Source organism: Maniola jurtina, chromosome 19 (assembly GCF_905333055.1).
Source record: "Maniola jurtina chromosome 19, ilManJurt1.1, whole genome shotgun sequence".
Classification (NCBI taxonomy): domain Eukaryota; kingdom Metazoa; phylum Arthropoda; class Insecta; order Lepidoptera; family Nymphalidae; genus Maniola; species Maniola jurtina.
Window position 1 is genome coordinate 8,915,441 of NC_060047.1, and position 23,793 is coordinate 8,939,233.

Consider the following 23,793-nt stretch of genomic DNA (forward strand, 5'->3'; position numbering starts at 1 on the left):
TTAAAATTTTAACATGGTAAAGCATTAATATAATGTAAAATGATTTTGTTTTAATTTGGATACCAATACAAAATGATTGTCAAAATCATTATTTTAGATAAGCCATAAGTGTTTTGTGTTATGTACCGTAAATTGAAACAGTTTCCAGAGTCGGTGCTTCACGCTTATGGCAAACAGCAAACCAAAGAGTATGTAATCACTACGTTCAGCAAGCTTCGGCAAACACCACAGGTGACTTGCCTGCCTATCGGAACTCCCAGAGCGTTGACAAGCAAAGCACGTGCAAACGTTTGCTGTTTGTCACAAGCGTCTGGTGCAGGCATAAAATACAAAAAAAAACTATTGACAAGAACTTTCAGTCTGTGATATTGCCATTACCAGTGTTGCTATAATATTACTGAATGAGTTACTCCTTCGACTAAGTACTATTACTACTACAGTAGGTATGCTTTATTACAATTTATGAGGTTGTGTATTTAAACGTAACCTATAATTCTTTGGGATCTATTTTTTTTTCTCTCTCGTCTGGCTTTACAAAGATTAGCCAATGTCAAGTTTGTAGTTATTTGTAACAAGTTAGTTAAACTATATACCGTCTGTACCGGCGCTCGCCGACATACGCACGGCACCCCCTTAGAGCGCTTCCCAGTCAGTTTTAACAAAAAAACACTCCAAAAAAGCAAAGCACGCCCGTCAGCTAACACCAACACAGCGAAGTCCAGTCCAAAGTTGACACTTGATTTTGACACAGACGAAGTCCCCTTTGGGATGTATAAAGTGCACTTTTTGCAAAGCAGTTGGCAACACGTTTCCATAATATGTCATTTGATCACGTCATTTGATTTTGTCAACGATTGTCAAAGTCAAAAATCTCAACAATCAAAACATGCCCTTTTTATAAAAATTATAAATTTTTATACTTGTATGTACAAAAATTAATAGAGAGCTTTTACTTATTAATTAACTTCCCTTTTCTTTAATCAAATACATAAATCAATAATGTGGTGAAGTGTTTCTAATGGTATTTTTCTATGCTACCTTCGCCTAGTACAAACATGATCGAATTATCAGCAAAACTCACAACTGGCTCAGTTTATTTAGCTGGAGAGGCTTTGGAATGCTGTATTACTTTTAACCACACACCTCAGCCTGAGCATAGGAACTCTCAAAGTCACAAGTAACTTCTGATTACCTTTTTTATCTTTATGGATGGATTTTATCTTAGACCACATCTTTGTGCTCTGATGGCACTATCTAGCATGATTTTCTTCGTGAAATGTTTTAGCAATGTATTACAATTTTTGTTGGCTTGTCCCATACAGCAATCACCTAGATGCGTAGTCTAAAAGAAATCCATCCTTATAGTTACTACAAAACCAGCTTTTTAAATTATTCTTACATCTTTTTTAGTGATATCCTAGAAAACTTAGCCTGGGCTTCAGCACAAATTCACTGTTTTTTCTCAACATCAAAAAGTACAGGTGAAAAAGCCAATGTATTTGAAAAAACTACAGCTTTAGAAGTGACCTCATGTGATATTGGAGACGTTGTATTTCATACAAAACCCAAAATACTGTTCTGTGATCTGACTATACCCTTAGGGGAAACAAAGACATGTAAGTTTAACCAAATTCTTCCTTGAACAGATCATTTTAAAACTACTAATTCAAATAAGATATTTTTTCTAACCACAAACCTTAGTTTTGTTGGTTGAAAATGTCATATTAGCAATGTATAGTTGGGTAGCAAAAACATATGATAAAGGAATGTCTTTTATCATTATATTTTTTTATTTCTTACTAAGGTGTATTTTTCAGTCTGGTATAGAGAATCTCTCCCTATAGAAGCACCACCATCATACAGAGGCACTGCTGTTAAATACTCCTATAAGATAACTATAGCAACACAGAAGGTAGGGTCCCATATAAAGATGGTGCGAATACCGTTCAGGGTCCTCCCCATCAGTCCAATCATGAACATGCAAGATTTAGCTGCATTATGTGGGAATGAAACTACAGAAGAACTCCAGCCAACTAATCCTTTTTCTGAGGAAAGGAAGGTTGAAACTCCTTTGACAATGGCTTTACAAGTGTTACAGGTAAATAAAACTAATACTTATTTCTTGCTGTTGATTATTATATTTTTGCTTGTATATTCCGTAACCAAACTTTTTAACCCCCAACCCAAGAAGGGTGTTATAAGTTTGACATGTGTCTGTGGCATCGTAGCTCCTAAAATCTCTTCAAGCTTATCTAATAAAACACCAATGCATGTATAGCCCAAGCAGTACATCATTCATAATACAAGGCAATTCAGACAAATAAAATACAGATGTATGTTCTCTTACAAGCAGCCTTACAAGTAAATAAATTATGATGGTAAAGAAATGTTTCTACTCTACAGAATCTCACTGCAAGAAGAAGCCCAAACTCATACATGATTACAAATGCACGGGGGAAAGTTGGCAGATTTTGCCTGTTCAAATCAGCTTACAAATTGGGTGAAGATATTGTCGGCACTTTTGATTTTTCAGTTGGTACAGTCACCTGTATGCAGGTAAGCTTACCGTGCTTTAAACATTAACAAATAATAATTAATCATTATCAACCTATTTCTGGCCCTTTATTGAGAATAGGTCATCTCAGAATGAGAAGAATTTAGGCCACCATGCCGGCAAAATGTGGACTGGCAGACTTCATACACCTTTGAAAACGTTATGGAGAACTCTCAAGCATGTAGGTTTCCTTGCAATGGTAGGGTTCCTCACGATCAGAGCCTCAATAGCTCAACCGGTAAAGGAGTGGACTGAAAACCGAAAGGTCGACGGTTCAAACCCCGGCCGTTGCACTATTGTCGTACCTACTCCTAGCACAAGCCTGACGCTTAGTTGGAGAGGAAAAGGGGAATATTAGTCATTTAACCATGGCTTATTCTCTTTTTTTTAAAAATTGGTTTTAAAATTGATTAAAATGCACATAACTCTGAAAAGTTATATGTGCCTGTGTGTGCCACCCAGGTTGAACCTTAATACCCCAGAATAAGAGGCAGACTAGGCTGTCACCATTCAACATCTAATACACTGCTAAGATTTTGAATTCCCTTCCAGTTTGTTTTTCTAACTATTTATCTAGTCCATTCCAAGCTGGTGAACGCTTCCAATTAGGTGTGATTTCAATCAACCTTGATCTGTTAATGAAAAAAAGTGATGATAACCTTACACTAGTATAACTGGAGCTTACTTAAAACATTAATCCGAATGAAAATCAAACCCAGGGTTTCCTTATACCTCGGATAAACTGGTTTACCTTTTAGACTACATACAAAAATTATCCCTAGAAAATTATTTTTAGGTTTCAGTATCTTTACAACCTGAAGAAGTAACTAAAACTAAAACGCCTATGAAAAGTGCAAACAAAGAAAATAGCAGCAGGTCCATGACAGTGGCCAGGTATCATGAGGTGACGCTGGGGCTCACACATTCACAGCTTATTTTGCCAATTCCTTTGCATATTACACCTGCATTTGAGGGTGAAGAAGGTATTATTTTTTCATAAATAAACTATCAACCACCATCTATATCATAAACGTGAAAGTATTTGTCTCTTGGTTTGCCAGTCAATCACACCTACTGAACGAACTGATGTGTTATTTTTTGCATGGATATGGAGACCTGGAGAGCGAAACATGCTACTTTATATCCTAGAAAATCAATAGATTTAAAAACCTAAACCCAGATGAAATCAGGGGCATTCACTAGTTTTTAAGGTTGAAGTGATGGGCCTGCCCGCGAAATTCAAATTTAATTTGGTTTTTTGCAATTTGTAAACTAATACGACAACATACACTTATGGCAATTGCGACAATGGCAGTATCATCCTTACAGGTTTATATAAAAATTTTTACTTGAAAAGGTCCAGTTTAACAAAATTAGCTCTAGTATTGACTAAGAAATTTCACGAAAAATCTCACTCATTTTGAACTATTTTCTTATAAGCATGTGTTGTGATTTCCAGTTTCATTAAGCTGGAGGCTTCACTTTGAGTTTGTGACAAGCAACGAGAGATTACAGCCAGGCCCAGACGATAGGGACTGGAATGCCCCACTCAATGTGCCAATAGAAACTATGGTGTGGAACCTTCCTGTGAAGATCTACTCTACGTTACCCAAACAGATTAGTCAGCAAACTGTAGGCAATGATGCATATACTTTATACATTAAATAAATAAATTTCACTAATGCTTAAAATGCTTTAACTGTGAAAGATGTTGGGTAGGAAACAATACTGCCATAGTTCACAACAGTTAGGGAATTTCTAACAAAACGTTGAGGCTTGAATATCCCTGGCAGGCATCAAATGTTAGTTCAATTGACGCGGTAGCCCTATTTTTAACCCCCAACCCAAAAAGAGGGGTGTTATAAGTTTGACGTGTGTATCTGTGTATCTGTCTGTGGCATCGTAGCGCCTAAACGAATAAACCGATTTTAATTTAGTTTTTTTTGTTTGAAAGGTGGCTTGATCGAGAGTGTTCTTAGCTATAATCCAAAAAAATTGGTTCAGCCGTTTAAGAGTTATCAGCTCTTTTGTAGTTTTCTTGTAGAAAAGAAGGTTAGATAACCGTTAGGTTCATAATATTATGTCAATTGACAAATGTCAAGCTGTCAAGATGGACGTTGCCTAAATACATAATTATTTATTTGAAAATGATGTTTTGGAAAACTCAGATACTTTAGATAGTAGGCGCGGAATAGTCCAAGAAAATCAGTTCAGCCGCTCAGCCGTTTGAAAGTTATCAGTCTTTTCTAGTTACTGTAACCTTCACTTGTCGGGGGTGTTATAATTTTTTATTTACACTTGTTCTATAAGTTCATGTCACCATAGCCTAATATTTGACATATTGTCGATTCAGGATCAAACTAAGAGTTCCCTCACTCTAGTTCACTCTGATACTGCTCAAGTCTAGAGACAGTTCTGATATTTAATAATAGTGACATATTATTCTTATTAGGAAAGTTATAATTTGTAGAGGTGTAAAAGTAACGAAACCGAGCGTACCTGTATGCATTCGTTACTATAACAATTAGTACTCGTTACTATCGTATCGTTACTCGTTACTTTTGATACCACGTAAAGATGAAAGAATCGAGTCGTATTGCGTACGACAGTATGATGTCGCGGCGTCGCAACATTCGTAATCTGTAGAAAACATACTTAGGTCTACATTACATACAAAGCTGCGTAAGGTGCATTTTCTTACTTTTCCGTATTTTGAACCAGACGTGTGTGTGAAGTTATTCTCAATTTAGTTTGATTTAATAAGTGTAGACACAACTACAAATGAACTGTTGACGGAATCTACTAAAATATTAAAAATTTTAACCTTGAGCTTGAGCTTATGTTAAATATCTATAGGTACTATTACATAAAATTAGAGTATCTGTCTGTAATTTCCAAATAACTGTCTCATTATTAAGCTCATGGTTATTTGAACGATACCATAACAGAATCATACGTTTTTAAAATTTTAACAATAAACTAAACAAACATCGGCCTTTGTAACGTACGTCTTTAAATTCACCGAATGAGCGCGCCTGCGCGTAAAACATACGGTTAGCAAACGTCTCAATACACGTATCTACGGTACTTGCGTGAACCGAAACAGTGTAGGAACGGTCATACGCAAAAGTGCGAGTAACGAGATGCATTTGTGAGTAACGATTCGGTACTCGGTACTAGATGGCGCACCCGTTACTCAGTAACGAATACATACGGTTCGCTACAGCTCTAATAATTTGTATTAGTTCAGATTTGTCTTGTGTAAAATAGAAATATTGTTAATACTAATTTTAAGAAGTGTAATGTACATTTATAAATGGTAATTATAAAATGATACTAAAGCATTCCTAATAAATAATTTATTAATTACTCTCATCTGCTGATTCTTTGTCCCAATCCTTCATTTTAGCCCCCATCATGAAGTCATCTCTGCAAAACAAAATATTGTAGGTATAAAAACCATACTGTAAAGATATCAATCTACAATTTTTGAACAAACTGGTCATTTCTATAAAAATAGCCCATTTTCGCCTAAAGGTAAAAGCCATTTGGTAGCATGTATTAGACTTCCACAACAAACTAATTACGAGATTGTGATATTTTACCAGTCATTCTGTATACAGTACAATAAGTATGTAGGGTAAAAAACTATGCTACTTGGTTATTTAATTCCAGACATTTAACATACCTTAATGCATTCCATCTAGGTTTCTCAGACTCTGCTTTAACTTCATCTTTTAATGGTTTAGTTTGTTCCTCAACATTTACGGACTTTGATTGTCCCATTAGAGTATCCAAAAATGCTCTTTTATCAAACTTCTTTAAAACCTTTTCCTTCTTTCCCTCAGGTATATCTTTTATTTCTTTTTCAATGGTCCTCTGTTGATTTCTTACAGCATTGAACAATTGAACTACACCCTTAGTTGCTATTTTCGTTAGTAACTTTTCTCTATCCTTTTCTAAGATATTGGGTTTTATTCTAATCAATGATCGTTCAACTTTCTGAAAAAGCCAGTATTTTATTTACATAAATGACAGTATTCGTAAATAATTAAAACAATGTAAGCACACAAATTAAGGAATTCTGACTCAGTGTGCTTTCTTGGTCCAAATAATAACAACCTTTCACACTACATATATCAATTTTACTTCAAACTAGAAGATAATAAAATACAAATGAATTGGTTATTTACCTTTTTCTTTACTGGAGGTTCTAACACAGTTAAAGTCTCTTTCTTAACTTCTGATTTCACTTCTTTAGCCTCATCACCAACTATTTCAAAACTGGGTTTCTCTTCTTTTTCCTTCTTTATTGTGTCTGCAAGTTTCTTTGCTCGAGATAAAACCAATGTTTTCTTATTTTTAGGTTTATTGGAACCAAGGATTTTGGCTACAGAATCCGCCCAGCCCTCATTTTTTACTATGACGTCATCATCATCATCACTTTCCTTATTACTTCCACTTTCATCACCATTATCACTCATTTCACTTTCACGTTTTGTTTTGTCATAGCCTTTGTCTGAAACTTCTGATTCATATTCAGATTCATCGCCTTCTTCACTAGATGATTCGGAGTTTGAAACTAAAATAAATAAATAAACCGTTTATTTATTTAAGTAATAACCTATAATATTATAATCTCACTTTGTATGGATTCTTACCTGATACTTTAACTGATGGTTTACTCATTTCTGCCACTATAACCATTATCTCTTACAATAATTCTACACTCTGTACGTTTATGTATATGTTCTTGCTTCTTGGCTATTTTCTTACAAAAAACATTTGATTTACTATAATTTGCTGGTTTTTACCATAGGTTTTTACTCATTAATTAAAGTGCACGTGCGCTTGCCGCTTGGTCTTGTTATGACAGTTGTCAAGTGAAATGCAACTGTCATTGTCAAAGGAGACAAATCTATTTTACGCAATTTTTTTTACTACTACCGATGCACTTTAAGAGCAATAGAATTTAAGAATCATAAACTAAGTTCATTTTGAATTAAAACTTAAATTAAAGCATTTATATAATATATGAAGATATGAAGATATAGATTGATAACTATTTCAGTAATACTAAAAGAAATATTGGCAAAAAAATAGGTATCTTGTCAAATACTTTCTGAAACAACGGAACGTAAATTGTTTTTAAAAATAAAATACAGCTGATCGTCAAGTGAAGTGTTTCCCAGTGTTTCGTTCATCGTAAAATGTAAAATGGTGGTTTTGCTTTAAATATGGCGAATATGTCGAATCCTTTACCATACATTATAAAGAGAGAATGCGGACTTTTAAGTGATCTAAAAGCGGAGATATTTAATAAACGTCTCTTTGCGGCTAAAAATCTATATCGGCGTGATTTGGTGTGCCATTTCGGATGCGTCAATGCTATCGAGTTTTCGAGTAATGGCGAATTACTTATATCAGGTGGGGACCTAGTAGAATTTATAAAATATTACACTTTTATTGATATGATAACTGTACACTAAGCGCACAGAGTTAAAATGTATGGCCAAAACGAGATTAGACAAAATCCGTGGACCTGTATTATTTTTGATCATTAATCAATAACAATAATAAAATTATTGATAACAACTATGGGCGTGTGAAGAAAACACATTAATCAGCTAGAAGGAAAATTATGTTTTATTCTAAATGACACAGTATTTGTGTGTAGAAATGTATTTCATTTTGTATCTACCACTTCACTTATGTACTTATTATTTAGTCCACAATGTTAGGTACTAAAAATGCTATAACTAATTTATTTATTAGTAAATAGTGTAAGTAATTAAATGTTATAGATTTTCCGATACAAACAACTTCAACTTTGGCTTGAGTTCCTCAACATTCCTTTGTATCATTATAATGCTTGTCTATAGTAGAATTTTTAATTAAATAAAGCATTTTAACTCGAGCTAATATAAATTAATACTGATGTGATGTAGTTCAGTTCTGTTATTGTGAATGAGTCAATGAAGCAGTACCTACTTCTCTTTTTTAGACTGAGCTCATTGTTTTTCAAATTACAGACAATTCTTTTTAGGGTTCCATACCCAAAGGGTAAAAACTGAGCCCAATTAATGTCTTCTGTGTCTGTCTGTCCGTCCGTCTGTCTGTCTGTCCATCTGTCTGTCCCTCTGTCCGTCTGTCTGTCTGTCTATCTTCTGTCTGTCCGTCTGTCTGTCCAGTTGTCTGTCTGTCTCTGTCCATCTGTCTGTCTGTTGGGCTGTCGGTCTGTCCGCATGTTACAGGTCTCTAGTTTATAATTTAATTAAGTCTAGATATTATTAGAAATAAAAAGTACTTAATCTGAAATTATAGTGTTTTTCACTACTTTAGGTGGAGATGACAGGAGGGTGATGGTATGGCAGTTTGGGCAAGCCCTTATTGACAGGGGCAATCCTGAACCAATGAAAGCTCTTCATTCATCCAACATATTCTGTTTGGGTATCACTACGGACAGTCAGAAGATTTATTCTGGTGGGAATGATGATATTGTAAGTAACCTTTTTTGCTTCCAGTGTTGATCATAGAGTATTTCTAGATGTTGGGTTGATACAAAGACCAATGGGCAAAATGGCCTCTCATTGTGGCCACTATTGGCTGGCAAAGGCAGGTGCACGCGATTGATTGATCAGTCATTGAATAATTTTCCCCTATTACCGCTGCTTAAGGTTCAAGTTGTTTGCGGGCACTATATTTACTGAGAAATCAAAGGTGCCCAATATCTCTAACCCAATTTGTATGCTGATTTGAGCAGGCAAAATCTGCCAACTTGGGCCCTTGCATTCATAATCATGTGTAAGTTTGGACATCTTCTTGACTAAGGCCTAAAGCTAAACCTTCTCATTCTGAAAGGAGACCCATTCTTAGTAGTGGGTTGAAATGATGATGACGTTTTATCCAGGTTATAGTGCATGATGTAGAAAGCACAAGGCCTCTGGAGGTGCTGCAACACCAGCGTGCGGTGTGCTGTCTCAGCATTGACCCGTATAATGACCGTGTGGTCACAACTGCGGGCAACGATGGCCGATTGCTGCTCTTTGATACAAGACAGTCCGTTCATGGTAAGTTTTCTTTCTAATTCATACCCACGATGTCTCGCGTTATCCTCAAAACAAAAAATCAGTCAAGTGCAAGTCGGACTCACAAACGAAGGTATTCCGTATAAGAAATAACACTTTAATATTTTTAATGGTGGGCATTTTGAAATCTTTATTAGTTTTTGTTAAAGCAGCAAAAAAAATATTAATACCGTGAAAATTTCAACTCTTTACCTATTACGGTTCACGGGACAGATGGACAGCTTCCTAATATGGTCTCGTTTGCCCAAATTTGACGACATACCTAGCACAGTGATAAGCGCTGTTGTCTTAACAGTAGGAGATCCGGGTTCAATTCCTGTCAGGGGTTTGGAATTTAATAATTTCTAAATCTCTGGTCTGGTCGGGTGCCTTCGGCCGAGGCTAGTTGCCACCTTATCGGCAAAAGCCGTGCCGCACCAAGCGATTCAGCATTCCGGTATGATGCTGTGTAAAAATCTAATAATAAAAACTGCCAAACTCTGCCGGTTTCCTATTTAGCCTGCATCTTACCACCAAGTGATATTGCAGTCAAGAGTTAACTTGTATAAATATAAATAAATAAAGACTTAATGGAGTAACTGTGCCCATTTTCCAGAGTCGCTAGTAATATCACGCAGCAGGAAAGCGTTCCACGGCGTGATGTTTCACCCGCAGCAAACTGGTGTGGTGGTGTCTGCCAACTCGAGAGACGGCGTCGCTCTGTGGGATCTACGCTCGCCAAAACAGTGAGTAACAAAATTACAAAACAATATGAGTGGAATAGTAACCTGATTTTTATGGTTTAAATGACTAAAAATGATTGGAGAAAAAATTATATTTTAAATAATTTTATGGATAGCATTAGATATAGACCTTTGGATTTAGTTCAGAACAACAGAATTAGCAAAACTATTAATTTTTTGGCTAATTCTGTCCCCTGCACTGTCCCTGCACTTAATTGACCAGGTGTAAAATATCTAGTGTTATCCTTTTCCATGGAAACTATTAATACAGGGACAGCAATACACGACAAACTCTTTTCGGAATAAAGTTTGATTAATTCTTTCATGATATTGTCCCATAGTCCGATTCTCCGATACGTGGGCACTAGCGGCTCCTGCCAAAACAGTATGAGCGTACGCTTCAACCAGTCTGGAACCTTTGCATTTAGTTGTGCTGTGTGCAGAGTTCAGAACAACAGGATTAACAAAACTATTAATTTTTTGGCTAATTCTGTCCCCTGCACTGTCCCTGCACTTAATTGACCAGGTATAAAATATCTAGTGTTATCCTTTTCCATGGAAAGTATTTAGACAGGGATAGCAATACCCGACAAACTCTTTTTGGAATAAAGCTTGATTGATTCTTTCATGATATTGTCCCATAGTCCGATTCTCCGATATGTGGGCACTAGCGGCTCCTGCCAAAACAGTATGAGCGTACGCTTCAACCAGTCCGGCACACATGTGCTGGCTTTGCGCCGCCGCCTGGCCCCCGTGCTATACTCGGTGCATTCCCCGGAGCCGGTCGCGGAGTTCTACCACCAGGATTACTATAACTCCTGCACTATGAAGAGTTGTTGCTTCGCTGGTACGAACGATCAGTTTGTGCTCTCGGGATCGGACGATTTCAATCTTTACATGTGGAAGATACCAGACAACGGAGGAGATTTTGGTAAGTTAGTTATTTTGTGTGTTATCCCAAGTTTCGACTTACGCATAGAGTTATTTCTATAGAGTTATTAATAGGCTAAGCAGCTTTTGCTGATGCTCTCAATAACTGTATACGATTTAAATAAACGAAATGAATATGAAATATTGTTTGATCTAATTTTCACTTGACCAAAACCAAGGGAAAAGCAAATTGATAGAAAATCTCCATTATTTCAGATATGGTTGTGGAGCCACCGCATATAGTGTTGTACGGTCATAGATCTATCGTGAATCAAGTACGGTTCAATTCACATTATTGCTTGATCGCATCCTCTGGAGTTGAGAAGATTATTAAGGTGATTTCTATTGCTCTATAATTGTCTATTATTTAGAAAATATGAATAATCATCATTATATCAATAATTAATCTTAGTTACATAACAACTTTGTTATGTGCTGTACAATATTATGTTGTACCAATAAAAACTTGCTAATAAGTATTTGTCCACGTGAAATTAGGTGTTTGAAAATCCCATAGAAATCTTTAATTCTTTGAGACAAAAAGTAGCCTATGCCCATTCCCGGAATCTTTGAACTTGGTTAAATAGATTAGGAGTAAAAAGCTAGCAGACAAACAGGCACACTTTCGTATATATAATATTAACAATACGGAATTATATTTTTCGCAGGTGTGGTCTGCATTGGAGTACCCACAAATGCGTGGAGCGTTGTTAGAAGAGGCGCAGGGCTCTGACAATCCTCGCGAGATATACAGCCACGAAGACTATGTCTCGCTAGTCCACCATAGCGGACAGGTTAGTATGTTATATACAGCTACTGTACAAAATATAGGGCTGACTTAGATGACCGTTTTTTATATGAAGAACAATTTTTATCTGACCACCTACTACAGCATCGTGAATAACTCTCAGGCACACATGTTCCCCTACGATGTTTTCTTTCACCGTCAAAGTAAGTGATATTGCATTGCTTAAAATGCACATAACTCCGAAGAGTTAGATAGGCGTCCCCAGAATCGAATTCCGAACTCCCCGACTGGAGGGCCGACTTTTTCTCCCGAAAGATCGTGTATTACATAAAAGATTTTTTTTTTTTTCTAGTATCTAACCCACAACTATACTGAACAGTCAACTAGTGAAGACCCTCGAATGATGGCGTTCTTTGACTCACTCGTTCAAAGAGAACTGGAATGCCTCGCTGAAGAAACCGATTCATTAGATGGATCTAGCTCAGGATCGGTTCACGGAAACGTTTCTGACTCAAGTGATAGTGACCAGATTGTTGTGGACTTTCTTACTTTGGCACCTAAACGAGGTAAGACAAGTTGACAACTGCCTTTTGTTGCTATTTTTTGTATGATAAAAGGTAAAGGTGACTGACTGACTGACTCGCACAACACAGCGCATGCATAGCTCAAACGACTGGATGGTTCAGATTGCAATTTGAAAAGATAGATGTTCAAACTACTGGAAGGTTCAGGCAATAATTTAGAATGCAGATAGATATGATGATGTAGACATCCGTTAAGAGAGGATTTTCACCCCTTTGATTTTGGACTAATTAGATAAAATAGGTTTTGAAATACATATGTGTAGTCCGCGCGGACGAAGCCCTAAAAGCCCCTTTGGCATAATATGTCGTACTCTATTTACTCTGTATTAATAATAATCAACTCATTTTCAGCTGTTATCATCATTTTTTGTATATAATATTATCACCTAATTAATTATTCGTAAAATTCTATTGTACACAATCTCTACACTAAACTAAATTGACAGGTCTAAATCTAGTGCCATCCTGTTCTGCAGAAGCATGATATAAGGGTTATAGACTCTTATAGGGACTTCCACATGCCACTGTCTAGCACTCCAGTAGCCTCCTTGAAAAAAAAAAAACAAAATTCAAAATATTTTTATTCAATTAAACTTTTACAAGCACTCTTGAATCGTCAAAAGCATCTACCACTGGTTCGGAATGCCTTTTCTACCGAGAAAAACCAGCACGAAACTCAGCGGTTGCTCTTTTCAAAGATATGATATTCATCTGCTATTCATTTGATGGCGTTTTGACCTGTCATTTCAGTTAGTTTAGAGATTGTACGCAACAGAATTAGGTACAATGTAATCGTTCTAGTAGCACAGAATGGAAATCGTAGTCAACGCTGTCCGAACAGACTGGCGCGCCTCGTCGCGCCGCGATACCCCAAAAGTGTGCGCTCTCAGAAACGGGGCTCTCTCAGGTAACGGTTTTTTGTACGCAAATATGCGTTTTATTACTAACAATATAAGGTTCATATTCAATCTCCTTTGTGCCTTCTTCATAAACGTGACACTAGCGAAACACTCTGCGCCCAGCTGGCACACCTAAAAGCCAATAATTGGGAATTGAATTGAAGGTTCATTTTCAGAAGCATCCGCAAATGTAAATTGTTTTATCTTGGTTTACGATGCCGTAAGAGATGAAATTTTTGCGTTGCGTCATCCCATCACATTGCGATGAGGCATCGTTTTTGCGATACGATGTCGCACCGCAGTGTTGTGGCCTCGCCCTTAGATGTTTTCGGTGCGCCGTGTGCCGGGGCTTTTGAGATAATTATCATTTCTACGCTATAAATAATATGAATTTAACATTTCGCAACATGAATTAATTGGAATTGAACTTTCTGTGATTTCTATTGCTAGTATTTTACAGACGTAACAAACAGTCGCGGACGTGTGTGAGCAAATCCAGTAAATGTTCGGCCGGCACGAGTGCGAAGGGGAAGAGGACGCCCCTGCGGCGCGCCAGGGGGCCGCGCAGGCCGGCCTCGCGAACTATATCTCTACCCAACACTCGGTCGAGGGTGTCAGCTCCCTCTAGTGAACGGACCGACTCCGATGAACCCACGCATTGTTTGTTTAGGAATTCTGAAAGGGTGAGTTTTCGTCTTCAAGCAATCTCAAATAATATCGTACCGCGTTTTCAGCACTGCGGCGAATGACGTCGCATTCAACTCTCACGAGCAACACGCGCCAAATGAATGACGTCATCCGGAATTCTTACGTGTATATGTTACGGTCTCAAAAGGCCTAGAACCCAGAGCCGATAAGCCAGTAAAAAGGGATTGGCTCGCCTCTAACATAACATCAGGCTAAAAACGGAAAGTAAATCCAGTAAAAGTTCGGCCGGCACGAGTATGAAGGGCAAGTGGACGCCCCTGCGGCGCGCCAGGGGGCTTCGTGCATTATCTCTCTGCCCAACACTCGGTCGAGGTTATCAACTCCCTCTAGTGAACGGACCAACTCTGATGAATCCACGCATTGCTTGTTTAGGAATTCTAAAGGGTGAGCTTCCGTCTTATAGCAAACGCAAATAACATCGTGCCGCATTTTTCAGCACTCTGCACTGCTACGAATGACGAAACACTGACATTTTCGTCGCAATGTGAACGTGTCCTATGTCCCTGTGACCAATGACGCGCGGTTTCTTACTTCCCTATTAGCTCGTCTCCATGGACAAGGTATAGCTTTAGTGAATAACAACCGATTTGAATTTCTTTCAGATTATCCGTCCACTGAGGAGAAGAATGAACATCACAAGGAGCACTAAAAGAAAGAGTAAAACCAATAGTTATAGAAAAGTAATGAATCTAAGGAGTAATGGTATGTCCTTCTTTGTTTGAGATTTAATTTAACTCCTTCACTGTGATCTCAGCTGGTAGTAAGTTATGATCCAGTTTAAGATGAAAGCGCGCTAAACTGGAAGGGGTATGTCAGTATAATATTAAGCCCATACCTCTAAGTGGTTTATAATGCATGTACTGGAACGCTAAATTGCTTGGCGGCACGAGTTTGCTGGTAGGGTGGAAACTAGACATGGTCAAAGCCTCTTAACAAACCAGACCAAAACCAACTGAGACATTACAAAATTTCCAAATTGGCCTTGTTGGGGATTGAACATGGGCGTGGGACTCCTGACTTTTAAATAAGAGTTCAGTGTCTCACATGGGTTATGGGTAGTTGTTAAAGGCAGGATTATTTGTGTCCTGTGTGATAAGTTTGTTGACAGGAAATGACAAAGTTTTCATGGTTTCAGGTAACGCAATGGCTCAAGACAGTAGTGATAATAATAATTTTTCAAATTTTGACAATTTTGAAGACAATTTAGCTTTACCTAGCACAAGTACAGGTAATATTATTAAATTTACACTATTATGTTAATTTTTTTTATCAAAATTACACCTCATCATAATTTAATTTAATAATAACATTAACATTTTGAACATTAGTCATGTTCGAAATTCTTAAAACTCTTTTTAATTTATTCAGGGTACCGTGGCCAAAGCAATTCAGCACTGTTTCGGATAGCAGAAGTCGATTCAGACGACGACCAATCTGTTGGCAGTCGACCAATATCACCTAGGAACCAAAATGGCAACCAAAGCATTCCTACCAACCTTATTAGCATTGTTCCCACACCCATCAACGGATCAAGGGATTCTTTAGGCGATTCTTTAACAGTCGAACCACCCGATTCCGAGAGTAACAACTCATCCCCTCCCCCAGAACATAGGTTGAGAATGAATTTAAGACGTGTAAGAAGAAATGGTAGGCTTAGTATACAACGGTCAGATTCCAGCGAATCTCCACCACCAAAGGACATCTCAGACAGAGTTAACACGGTCACATTAGACAGACTTTCCCCAAAAATAGGCTACAATAGGACGGTAGCAAGACTAATGAACGAAACAAATGAAAGCGAACTAGAAAGCAGTTGCAGTACTGAAGGAAGTATATGGCAAACTCCAAATACAATAGGAACCCCTGATAGTGGAGTTGGAACGGTCGCAGGAAGCTCCACGAGGAACCAACAGCCCATGGACGATGTATCGGACGACCCGGAGTACCAGGCCTTCAAGTTCAGGCAACGCGTGAAAAAGGCTCGCCGTAATTACAGAACTCATATGGACTCAGACTCCAACTGAAGTATGTATAGATAGATATGAAATTGTGTTCCAATTTATTGTCCAGTCCAGTGGCGTAGCTAGGTGGACTAGGGCCTCGGTTCATAGAGGAAAAATCGGGTCCCCACCCCCTCTTTCCACATAGCTTGAACTTATATTAGCCTCAAACCCTTAATAACACTTTTTTAATTTAAAATTGTTTCTTAGTATTGAATATAGTCAACAAACTGTAATATATGTATGTTAATAGGTTAATAAATATATGAATCACCTTTATTTAGGAGCCCGCTTCTCCTCTCTTTTCAAAGCTTTCTCTTTTCAAGCTTCGGAGCCCCGGTGCACTGCACCACCTGGCCCTATGATAGCTATGCCACTGGTCTAATCGAATGTTGAACGCTCGTTTCCCAAAATGGAGAACCCAGAGACGTAAAATCAGTAAAGCTGCATTTACAAATTCGCATGAGGGCGAGAGTCCGTTCATAGTTTCGTCTTCTAGTCTCGGGACATTGGCATATCGATGAAATCAACGAGTGACTACGTGCTGCGATGGCGAATATTATCACACTTCACACTAATATTATAAGTCGAAAGTATGTGTGTGTGTGTGTTTGTTACTCCTTCACGCAAAAACTACTGGACGGATTTGCCTGAAATTTAGAATGCAGATAGATTATACCCTGGATTAGCACATAGGCTACTTTTTATACCGGAAAATCATAGAGTTCCCACGGGATTTTCAAAAACTTACATCCACGCGAATGAAGTCGCGGGCATCAGCTTGTCCTAAATAAACAGCTGCCTGCAACCTTTTATCAAAATGTGTGAAAGAGACAGAACATATTGGGCGCACTTCAAAACCATGTTACGTCATAAGTTCTGGGTGGCGAGATTTTAACATTAGTAATTGTTCTACTTTAAGTGGCTACTAAAACTGACTGCAACTTATATTGTTTTCATAAATAATTATTATTATTGTGGAAATCTACGCGATTTCATCGTTATGTAGGGCGCCTTATACCAATTTTCTATATTTGAATTTGTATACTCTACTGATAAAGGCTGTTCTAAAATTGTGTTATACTAACCATATTATAATTGTATGCTCCTAACAGAGGAAGGTAGGATTTTCGAAAAAAAAAAAAACAGTTTAAAATCTGTGACTGATATAAGTTATTATCATGGGACTGGAAGGTGAAAAATTGCTTTTGTATAGAATATTCTTATTTAATAATATATGTGATCTATAATTAATTATAAAATAAATTAAATTAGTTTGTAAGATACTTTGATGTTCCCTGAAACGAATGGTTAAAGCATAAAATAATATACAAACATGCTTACAAATAAATCAATAAATACATACATAATGGATTTTGTTTTAATTTACACCACCATACTATGTTGCCCTATTGTTATCGTCCAACTCATATTGGTAAGGATAAGTAAGTATAAGCGACTAGCGAGTCAGTTGTTAGCTAGTGATCGCAAAACCAGTATTGTAATTTGAACATAAAGCGTATGACTGCTGACTGCTAAACACAGCGCCTAGCGGAGCTTGTAACCTTGGCTTACCTAGTTGCGCAGACCGCAATGTTGCAACTTCAGATTAATGATTATACTTAATACTTGTTCTGTGATCACTGTATCTTTTTTTTAATTGAGTTTCAATTTTTGCATAGATAGCCGATGATAATAATCGTATCTATAATATTTAATAAACAACATTCTGTAACGGCTAAAAGCCAAACGCGCGGTTACATTTAGCTATGCTATGCTATATTTTATTCGTGGCTAAAGCTAGGTACAATCGGTTACATTTAACTAAACAACATAGATTCAGGTGCACACTACGCTTGCTTATACGCGGTTTCCACTCAAGGACTTTACGGCTTCAACAGCCATCACCTCTACGACAGGCATGGCCTGCCCAGTGACCACTGCCACTTCAGCTTGCTTTGCTAATAGTTTGGGCTATGTTAGTGACCTTGGTTCTCCTGCGGATCTCCTCATTGCGGATCTTATCCCTCAGGGAAACTCCTAACATAGCCCTCTCCATAGCTCGCTGAGCAACTTTGAAAATGTAGACAAGGCCGTTGGTCAGTGTCCACGTTTCAGCACCATCTGAGGACGGGAAGGACACACCTGGTTGAAGACTTCTTTTCAGGCTTTTTCTGAGTTACATAATTATCTTACAATAATCAAAAACTGTATAATGTTATCCATTTTGAATAAATGCTTTAAGTTTGTACTGCCACTTATTTTTATTCTGTCTCTGAGAGTGATAATATTGGCTATGGAGTATGGTGGTGGTGGCTCTACTATGTTTTTTTCTAAATTGTCTTTGACTTGTCTTTGCTTTGAAAATTGCATAGAGCAAGGAAAATTGAAATTTTTTTGAAACTCCGAAGTTATTTTCTTATTCCTCTTGTGTAATAAATTAAAATGGATGGAATATCTAGCTACAGCGTATTTATAGCAGCTCACAAACCACAACTAGTGCTTTCTGGAGTCCCAGAGCATTTCTGGCAAACTTTATGTAAGAAACTTAAAGATCAAATATTCGACTCGGGTATATCGTTTCAATTGGTAAAAATTGACTACGAAGATGTCGAGAAAGAGCCGTTCGATCCTCTATGGAGCGTGATTTCTATTAGAGACATTGATAGAACAGACTCCAGCAATATTTATCTCATCGATCACGCGTGGACTTTCAAGGCGAACAGCATTCGAAATAACCTAAGGAACGTGCCGGCGCTGTTAGAAAGAATGTGTAATCTTATGCAGATTACTTTAGAAACAACGGAAGAACAGATAGACGAGGTGTCACGGCGTGTTTGGAAATACGCCAACACATACGCTCTTGAAAGTGAGGAGCTGTCAGTGGAAGACAGAGTGCCAGTGTGGTATGTAATGGACGAACTAGGTTCGGGCATCACTCACTCGGATAGTCCAAATTTTCGCATGGTACCTTTCATACACGTCCCAGAGCAACTTACTTATACTCTACTTTTTCCAATAGAGAATGTTGATGAAGGGGATATTGTCACAAGGAATTTTGTTGAAGGCCAATATTCAGACCCTCTGCAAAGAGAAGCAATGCTTATTCCATGGAGATATTATGAGCACTTTGATGAAAGCTTCAGTCAAGAGGAGCCTGATGTAAATTATTTTTTATCAGGTCACATTGTGGAAACTCTTCCAGAATTAGAACTGTTGGCAGACAGAAATCTACCAAACACACTCAAAGTGTACTCAGAGTATGAATACATTAACCAGTATTTGACTGCCCCTGAATTTGAAATAGTTGACAATGAAAATGATGCAGATATTCTATGGTTTGTAAATCATTTCAAAACTTACAAGGAATTAAGTGTTAACTCTCCACAAAAGTTTGTAAATCAATTCCCATTTGAATATGTTATCACAATCAAGGATCTATTAGCAATTGTAGCAAGGCGAGTTCCAAAAACCAATATTGAAATTAATGAACTTGAGACCTTACCAGTTTGGTTACCAACTACATTAAATATGAAAACAGAACTGCCCAAATTGGTAGCATATTACATGCAAAGGAAAACACAAGGTTTGGACAATCATTGGATCTGTAAACCATACAATCTTGCTAGAGGTCTCGACACTTATATCACCGATACTTTAGATTTTCTGTGCCGTCTCCCGCTATCTGGACCTAAAATAGCTCAAAAATATATAGAAAACCCTGTGCTTTTTGATAGGCCTGAAGTAGGAAAAGTAAAGTTTGACATTCGTTATGTGATCCTATTAAAATCAGTGAATCCTACAGAAGTTTATATTTATAAGAACTTTTTCTTAAGATTTTCCAATAAAGCTTTTGCTATGGAAAACTTTGAAGATTATGAAAAACATTTCACTGTGATGAATTACACTCAAGGAGCGCCTCTATTTAGATTACTATGTAAAGACTTTAAAGAGGCTTGGTCTAATCAGTATGAGAACTATGACTGGGCTGAAGTAGAAAAATCTATTTTCAATATGATCTCAGAATTATTTATTGGGGCTACTTCAAAAGAGGCCCCATGTGGTATTGCAAAGAGCCCACAATCAAGAGCGGTGTATGCTGCAGATATTATGCTAAGTTGGCAGAAGTGTAATAAGGATGAATTTATGCAACCTAAGTTATTAGAAGTAAACTGGATGCCAGATTGCCGTAGAGCATGTGAATATTATCCTGATTTCTATAATGACATATTTTCAGTACTATTTTTAAATAAAGATGTAAGCACATGTACTAAGATTTTGTAAATATAGTAAAAAAAAATTGTTTATCATCAATTACAGTGTTACAAAGTGCCCTGCTTAGTCAATTTATTAAAGTTTTCTGGTGTTTTTATAAAATTATACACAAAGAAATGTTACTTAATTATTTTATTTATAACTAAACAGTAGACATGAATTATAATTATATCACTAAAAATTGCTTGATTTGATGAAGTTATATATTATTAGCATAAATATTATATAAATAATGTAATTAATGGTCAATCAATTTTTCTGTAATATCCTTCTATCATCATCTTGTATGGAACCAAATGGGTTATCATCATCAACGTCTCTATGACTCAATAGGAATAATACTACAAGAATGGCAATAAGCACAAAGAGCATAATCCAGTATCGTCTATAAATGCCACCAGCTCTTCTCACGCGGGATGAAGGCAGGGTATTTCTGAAAAGTAAATCAATATTGGTGCTTATTAGGTTATACACAAGTTCTAAAATAAATTGAAATATCTGGAAATTATGCCATCTTTTCGTGCAGGGAAAAGGATATCATTATTTTTAGACATGTCAATTTTGTTTTGGGATTATGTACAAAATATTGTGTAGCTTGATTGCCAAATTAAGTAAGAAATAGCTTGGCTTAAAATTTACATTTATTTTCTAAAGTTTTTGTATATTATAAAACTGTTAAGTATGTGTTTTACTCACTTCCACCATCTGCTGATCCATGCAAAGGTTGATTTCTGTTTATATTTATTCTCATCATGGTCATAGTTTATTAATGGTTTTTGATCCAACGATTTGAATCCTTTTCTTGGTGCTTGACCACCTGAATGAAAGAATAGTAATTAACTTATCAGTATTTTTATTCAAGTTTAAGTTAAATCTCCTTGATGACATACTTCTTAGAGTATTTAAGAGTATGTTTTAACATCAATGATATATTATCAGATGTTAGTAATAATAATAATTGCTTAGTGTTCTCTTTCAAGCTTGGAATAGTCCAAAGTTGGTTAACCCATCTAGTTTCACTTGGGTCAATATAGATTAACCAACACAATTGATATTTGTACTGACCTATAGCAATTATACCACATCAACCACAAAAGATGCAATTTTCAATTGACTTGAAAAAGAAGTGTTATAAGAAAATTTTATAAATGTAAGTAAATGTACCTTGCAAAGCATCACTCCTTTTGACAGAAGTACCATCATAAATATTGACAGGCTCGTCTGGAATTTGTACAATGGAATGTGGAGTGCTACTTGCAGACCGGTTGGTAGACTCATCGTCACTGGCTCCGACTGGAGTGCCTCTCTGCTGATCAATTGAGTTTGCAAAGAACTGTGATTGGTTCGGCGATTGGCTGCGCCTGCCTGCTGCACCTTTTAAGTCTTGGTCCTCTGAAAGCTATGATTAAATTATGTAGAAATAAAATTTGTATAACTCAATAAGTAGTAAGAATAAATAGAAATAATTGTATCATTTATGGCTGAATTTATAATCTATCTATAATAATGATTTGTCGATAAGTTATAATTAATTTAGCACCATTATTCCCCCTTTTACCAGTTTAGTAAATCTAAGATATTTGTCCCCTTAAAGATAGCCTGAACTGTTTGCTATTAAACCTTCTAATATTTAGCCATAAAGTGTGACATTCAAATTAAGGGGCATGAGACAGGTCATTCTACGACCTACATTGTCATATTTGTTTACAATTTGTGAAAAACCAAATGAAATTTGAATTTCGCAGACAGATCCGTCGCATCCACCTTAAACTAAATACTAACCAAAGGCAGGCCAAGACCCGCTCTGGCCCAGTTGACGCCGGCCAGCTTTTCCCTGAGCACATCAGCCACAGGGGACACAAGGTTTTGTGGCGGAAACACTGGAGTGGCGCAGGAAGGACACTGGTAGCCTGCAGGCGCAGTAGTGCGGGGCAAGGCTCGATATTTTTGTTCTGCACACTCCCAATGAAATACATCTGCAAGTAAATGGTCATTTATCACTTAAAGTTATGGCAATCTAGCTGATGCCTGCAACATCATCCATGTAGATTAAATAAATAATAATAATAAATAAATAAATCTTTTATTGTTTCACCATAAAATTACAACCAAGAATTAGGTTAAACCACTGATGCCTAAAATAAGTTGTACACTCGTGTTATAGGCATCAGGCCTAAGATTAAGTGAATGAAGGACAAACCCATAAATCAACAATTTGTAATTTGGAATCAAAGTGAAAAGTAGGCTTTAAGAGAAGGTTCAATTGTAATACAACAAGCCAAACTGAAATCCTTTGACCTGGCACATATTAGGCACACTAGAGTTTATATCAAAAATATCAGCAATTATTTCATTCTATATTACTCGAATAAGCCAGACACTATGGCATCCTAAGTGAAAGTTACCATAGAACAGGGAAACAATTTATTGTGTGCAAGTTAGTATTGAGCAAATGTCACTATGAAAGATATTTAAAATGTTTAGGTTTAGGTTGAAATCTAATAGATATCACATCATGTTTTAGTAAAATGAACAATCAAACATGCTTGCTCTTCTTAATTAAAACTCTGTCTTAATTTAAGCTAACATTAACCATTTTACTTGGAAAAAAGCATAATTTGAATAGACTATAATTCATGTACTGGTAGTAAAATAGAGAATATACAAAAGTTTACATATATCACTCTTAATTAGGTACTAAACTAACATTAAAATTGAGAATACTTACGGTAACAAGTGAGTCGAATACATTCGCCTTCTGATAGAGTTTTTGTACATATTTCACAAATGGGATTATAATCACTGTCTTGCAACCATTGAAGGTATGACTGTATGATGCACTAGAATCAATAAAGAACACGTATAATAGGTAGTAACAGTCATTAACACAGTTAAATCCAGTGATAATTACCTTTGGATGGTTTGTGACCATACAATATTCACAAACATTTACACGGTGTTCGAAACAAAATTGATTCGTCACCCTTCGTTTTGGACATTTGCAGAGACCCATTATAAATCTGGACTTTGAAATTACATGAATTAATATAAATTTAAGTAGTAATTAATTATTTAAAATAAGATTCAATATTTTATATGGTATAAGGTATTTGGTATTCGGCCCTTGTTGTCAATCTGTCAGCCACGTAAAATGTCATTTCATTTTGATTTCAGTGACATTTTGCAATCCTTTCGGAAACGTATCTAATTTTTCACAACTCTTTCTTATCATTCATTCAGTTATAACTGGAGATAAGGAAAAAGAAAGAAATATGCGTATAAAAA

At 36.6% G+C, this 23,793-nt stretch overlaps 5 protein-coding genes across 8 annotated transcripts; 3 read left to right on the plus strand and 2 right to left on the minus strand.

Annotated features, from left to right (window-relative positions):
* Positions 1 to 862: 862 nt before the first annotated feature.
* On the plus strand, positions 863 to 5,923 carry LOC123875223 (RAB6A-GEF complex partner protein 2). Its single transcript, XM_045920939.1, has 7 exons — positions 863 to 1,177; positions 1,411 to 1,616; positions 1,818 to 2,098; positions 2,404 to 2,556; positions 3,351 to 3,537; positions 4,014 to 4,260; positions 5,794 to 5,923. The coding sequence occupies exons 1-6, from the start codon at positions 1,032 to 1,034 to the stop codon at positions 4,220 to 4,222; spliced, it is 1,182 nt and encodes a 393-aa protein (XP_045776895.1). The 5' UTR covers positions 863 to 1,031; the 3' UTR covers positions 4,223 to 4,260; positions 5,794 to 5,923.
* Positions 5,899 to 7,424, minus strand: LOC123875226 (RRP15-like protein). Its single transcript, XM_045920941.1, has 4 exons — positions 7,216 to 7,424; positions 6,748 to 7,136; positions 6,243 to 6,556; positions 5,899 to 5,983 (listed from the first exon to the last, which is right to left on the minus strand). Exons 1-4 carry the CDS (start codon positions 7,259 to 7,261, stop codon positions 5,917 to 5,919), a joined length of 816 nt encoding a protein of 271 aa, XP_045776897.1. The 5' UTR covers positions 7,262 to 7,424; the 3' UTR covers positions 5,899 to 5,916.
* A 269-nt stretch (positions 7,425 to 7,693) lies between these two features.
* On the plus strand, positions 7,694 to 16,869 carry LOC123875218 (DDB1- and CUL4-associated factor 5). Of its 4 annotated transcripts, XM_045920932.1 has the most exons (14): positions 7,694 to 7,981; positions 8,897 to 9,054; positions 9,465 to 9,624; positions 10,238 to 10,367; positions 11,009 to 11,295; positions 11,511 to 11,629; positions 11,963 to 12,088; positions 12,395 to 12,608; positions 13,428 to 13,533; positions 13,986 to 14,208; positions 14,836 to 14,935; positions 15,369 to 15,461; positions 15,602 to 16,297; positions 16,613 to 16,869. In XM_045920932.1, the coding sequence occupies exons 1-13, from the start codon at positions 7,792 to 7,794 to the stop codon at positions 16,255 to 16,257; spliced, it is 2,562 nt and encodes an 853-aa protein (XP_045776888.1). In that variant the 5' UTR covers positions 7,694 to 7,791; the 3' UTR covers positions 16,258 to 16,297; positions 16,613 to 16,869. The 4 variants fall into 4 exon arrangements, with proteins under 4 accessions (XP_045776888.1, XP_045776887.1, XP_045776889.1 ...); XM_045920931.1 differs by having other exon boundaries at positions 15,602 to 16,869; XM_045920933.1 differs by having other exon boundaries at positions 13,431 to 13,533; positions 15,602 to 16,869.
* Positions 16,870 to 18,581: 1,712 nt separating this feature from the next.
* LOC123875221 (tubulin--tyrosine ligase-like protein 12) lies at positions 18,582 to 20,630 on the plus strand. The gene has a single exon (XM_045920937.1). The coding sequence runs from the start codon at positions 18,679 to 18,681 to the stop codon at positions 20,515 to 20,517; it is 1,839 nt and encodes a 612-aa protein (XP_045776893.1). The 5' UTR covers positions 18,582 to 18,678; the 3' UTR covers positions 20,518 to 20,630.
* LOC123875224 (zinc finger protein-like 1 homolog) lies at positions 20,623 to 23,668 on the minus strand. The gene is made up of 6 exons (XM_045920940.1): positions 23,420 to 23,668; positions 23,237 to 23,348; positions 22,291 to 22,484; positions 21,673 to 21,907; positions 21,205 to 21,325; positions 20,623 to 20,941 (listed from the first exon to the last, which is right to left on the minus strand). The coding sequence occupies exons 1-6, from the start codon at positions 23,519 to 23,521 to the stop codon at positions 20,758 to 20,760; spliced, it is 948 nt and encodes a 315-aa protein (XP_045776896.1). The 5' UTR covers positions 23,522 to 23,668; the 3' UTR covers positions 20,623 to 20,757.
* Positions 23,669 to 23,793: the final 125 nt, after the last annotated feature.